At 35.9% G+C, this 4,054-nt stretch overlaps 1 protein-coding gene across 1 annotated transcript; it reads left to right on the top strand.

Moving 5' to 3' along the window:
• The first annotated feature begins 306 nt into the window (after nucleotides 1-306).
• Nucleotides 307-1,053, top strand: LOC145036415 (putative mitochondrial protein AtMg00240). Its single transcript, XM_078984861.1, has 2 exons — nucleotides 307-619; nucleotides 950-1,053. The coding sequence occupies exons 1-2, from the start codon at nucleotides 307-309 to the stop codon at nucleotides 1,051-1,053; spliced, it is 417 nt and encodes a 138-aa protein (XP_078840987.1).
• Nucleotides 1,054-4,054: the final 3,001 nt, after the last annotated feature.

Here is a 4,054-nt window from a genome sequence, read left to right as displayed (position 1 = left end):
CAGTCTAAATTTAAACAAGGATCAGTTGATCCCACTTTATTTCAAAAGAAAATTGGGAATCACCTGATGCTTGTTCAAATTTATGTTGATGATATAATTTTTGGTTCTACTGACCCTGCTTTATCCAAAGAATTCGAAGACCTAATGAAAAGCAAATTCGAAATGAGTATGATGGGCAAAATTAATAACTTTTTGGGTTTGAATATTCGTCAAAACAGGGAAGGCATCTTCATTAATCAGGAGAAATATACGAAGAATTTGTTGGAAAAGTTTGGCATGACAAATAGCACAAAGTTACGAGTACCAATGGCAATGGGCATAAAGCTAACTCCTTCGTTAGAGAAATCTGCTGTTGATCTCACTCTGTATCGAAGCATGATTGGGTCTTTATTGTATTTAACTACAAGTCGACCTAATAGTATGTTTTCTGTTTGTAATTGTTCAAGGTATCAATCCAATCCACGTGAACCACATTTGACAGCGGTGAAGAATATTTTTCGATATTTGAAAGGCACTAATTCATTTGGTTTGTGGTATCCTTCGAAAACAAGATTCTTTGTACAAGCTTATTCAGATGCGGATCTTGGTGGGTGTAGTCTTGATCGCAAAAGCACAACTGGTGGGTGTCAATTACTAGATGGAAAATTGTTCAGTTGGCAATCGAAGAAGCAAACATGTGTTTCGATATCTACAGTTGAAGCTGAATATGTTGCTGCTGTTGCGTGTACATCACAAACAATTTGGATTCAAAGTCAATTACGTGATTATGCTATTAATATGAGAAATATTCCTTTATATTGTGATTCACAAAGTGCAATAAGAATTTGTCATAATCCTGTGCAGCATTCGAAGACTAAGCACATTGATCTCAGATATCATTTTATCAAAGATCATGTCGAAGAAGGAAATATTGAAGTTCATTTTGTGAAAACAATGGAACAATTGGCAGATATTTTCACAAAGGCATTGGATGAAAAATCTTTTCTTCGTATATTGGAAGGATTAGGTATGGTTGATGGAAATTCACTTACATGTGATAAAAGTGAAGGTTGATGGATTCGAATGTTTTGGTGAACTCAAGGACAAATTGCTTACAAAAAGTTAAGTGCTCAAAGGTTACTGTTCATGGTCAACACTTCGAATGCTTCGTATTCGCAAGATTTATTCCTTGTTGAAGTAAATAATCAGAGAATACTGTTCAAGTCAACGGTTCGAATGCTTCGTGTTTATGTGATTTGAAGATCTTTCTAATTCACTTCTTTGCATTCGTACACATTTTAACTATGGTTAGAATTTTAATGTTTATTTTTTTCTTTCGAAAAACCTGAAAAATCAAAAATATTTTCTTTTGTTGAAAAATTAAAAATCCAAAAGGTTTTTGTTTTGGTTTGTTATTTTTTTTAAGAAAAACATTTCAAAAATACCAAAAATATGTTTTGTTCTCTTCGGTTTTAACATGTGTATTGTGAGTTTTGTCAAGCTTTAAATGCGAAGGATTCATGTGTGTGTCTTCTATGGGAAGGTATGATTTTGATATACTTTAGATTAGTTAGGATGTCCCTAGAAGCATGTTGTTGCATGTTGCCTTAAGCCTCGTATAACTCTATGTGTGAGAAATGAAAGCCTTAATGAAATTATCTCATGAAAATTTCTTCCCAACAAGGCTTGTATTCGCATAAGTCAATAGAGCTACCTCACTCTTCTCAAATGAGTTAAGAGTTGTCTGTTTGGTCCATCTATAACAGAGGTACATACGATTCGAAAACCAATCTTTTTCATCCTAAACTTCTTTACACCATTCACACACAATGACGTCTGTCCAAGAGATTGTTGATCAAACCAATTGCAATCTAGATATACAAATACTCTGTGTTTATGATCTAACATCATGAGCCCGTGATGGTAGTGAAACCCTAAAAACCAACAAATCAAGGAATTGACGGGGAACTATGTTCCAGAACTTACGAAACATTTGTTTCAGTACATTTTATACTCAAAATCGTATTCAATCTTTTTGAGTGATCTTCATCAAGCATTCGAAACCTACGATGTTTGATCCCAATAAGATCCAGCATAATATTTTTCTTGAATATGATTTCCGTATGAGTCTATTTTGAAAAGCCTTGTTAATTTACATATCATTCGCAACCAAGTTGTCACTGACTACACTGGTCATACAACTAATTTTGTTTACAATTTATCACCTTATGTTAAGGTTGAAATGTAACAAAATTTTCGAAGCCACCCATTTGCCTTATAAAAGAAACCCTTCGAAACTTCTCTACAAGTTATCGATTGTAATTCACGGGAAACCAAGCAAGCTATCAGTTATCTCTCTTGATAATTTTCGAAGAAATCTTTGCCCGGGATTAAACTGTTTTTGTGTCAAAATAAATTTTTTGACATCACAAGTTTTCAAAAAAAAAAATTCATTTGTTTCTCGTCTAAATCTCTTTTTGGAAACACAGCACACACGAAATCCTTGAGGGTTCTGAGTAAAACCAACTTAGACTGATGATTTCGCAAATCTGGCAAATGACTTCGCTTTATATCCCAAAAGTGAAAGAGCGCTGCTTCCATGCGAAGGTTTTTCTTTTAACAGTTCGAAATCTACAACTGGCAACTTGACAGGCTGTATACTCAAGATGGTTGGTAGTCTATCCGGTTTTCAAGGAGATGGGACAGTTACTTTTTGAAGCGTGGTTATCTTTTACCGTCATGATCCGATTTTCAAGGTGCCACATCGGATAACATTAAATGCATCCCGCTTTAATTTCAAATTCATTTGGGTAACCTATAAAAGGGGAACTCAGGAGTCCATAATACTTTATGCGATCAAACATTCTCTGTCATACCAAAATTCTCTCTACAACTCATTTCTTCAAATAATCATCTTCTTCACACACTTTATGTTCTTATCTTCAACAATGGCGACTACATCATCTCCAACCACAGAAGAAGTTGTTAGCATTCCGATTCTGAAAATCCGGGGTTCCAACTACCAAGTGGAATCTGATCTGTCAAAATATCTGATGGAACTTCAAATGCTGGTGGTCGCTTTACAGAATTCCGTTTTGTCTAAAGCAATGTTTGATTCTTTTGCTGTTCCAATGTCTTGGTTATCAAAGGCAGGTTCTACTGCATCATACAACAAGGAGACAAGTTGTGTTGAATTCAATATGGTGAATGATACGTGTATTAGGGTGTCCAAGCGTTTGTTTTGCAAAATTTTGGGGATTCCAAATTCTGGTCCTTATGATGAAGTTTCTTCTTCTCAAGTGGTGTTTATGTTCAATGAGATGGGCCATCAACCTCCATTGTCGCGTATCAGTGACTTCAAGAAGTCTGGATTACCTACGGTATGGAATTTTTTTTTTGGAATTTTCCTTCGATGTCTCACTGGAAGAACCGTGGGTCTTGATAAAGGAAGGATGGAGGTTTATGTAATGATTGCTGGACTGTATTATGATTTGCAAGTGGATTACTCTGAACAATTATGGACAAAGTTCTTAACTATCATTTCAAAGACGAGTGCCAAGTAGGGGATTTCTTGTGCTCGTTATTGGAGTTTGATCATACAGTATGTTTACCGCAAGGAGCAGATCGAAGTTCTGGAGTTCGAAGAAAAGGCGGTGTTTCACATGTATGGTAGTCCGAAGGAAGTAAATGATGATCCGACTATCTTTACATCTATAGCTCGCATTCGGATGCGATGCTCAAAAAGGTGGATCCAAAGAATAATGTTTTGGTGTCATATTTGCAATCCATTGACACAACAGTTGTTACTGGGCTGTTACATGAAGACGAAGAGAGGAAAAAATCTAAGAAATCGAAGAAGACTGCTGGTGGGTCTTTGGAAAAAGTGGCGAAGGTAGAAAAGAAGAAGTAAATTCCGGTGGTCGAAGAGGTATCTCCAATTGTAACCTCAGTGGTTGATACACCAAGAATCGAAGCATCTCCATCGACAGAAATGATTCCTTCGAAGACGGGTGCTTTTCAACGGATCAAAATAAAACAAAAGTCTCAGATGGTGAAGAAAACGCAAGTATCACAT

The sequence above is a fragment of the Lactuca saligna genome, chromosome 3 (genome assembly GCF_052625555.1).
Source record: "Lactuca saligna cultivar CGN05327 chromosome 3, ASM5262555v1, whole genome shotgun sequence".
Taxonomy (NCBI): domain Eukaryota; kingdom Viridiplantae; phylum Streptophyta; class Magnoliopsida; order Asterales; family Asteraceae; genus Lactuca; species Lactuca saligna.
Note: the sequence above shows the minus strand (reverse complement) of the source record. Positions and strands in the feature narration are given on the sequence as shown.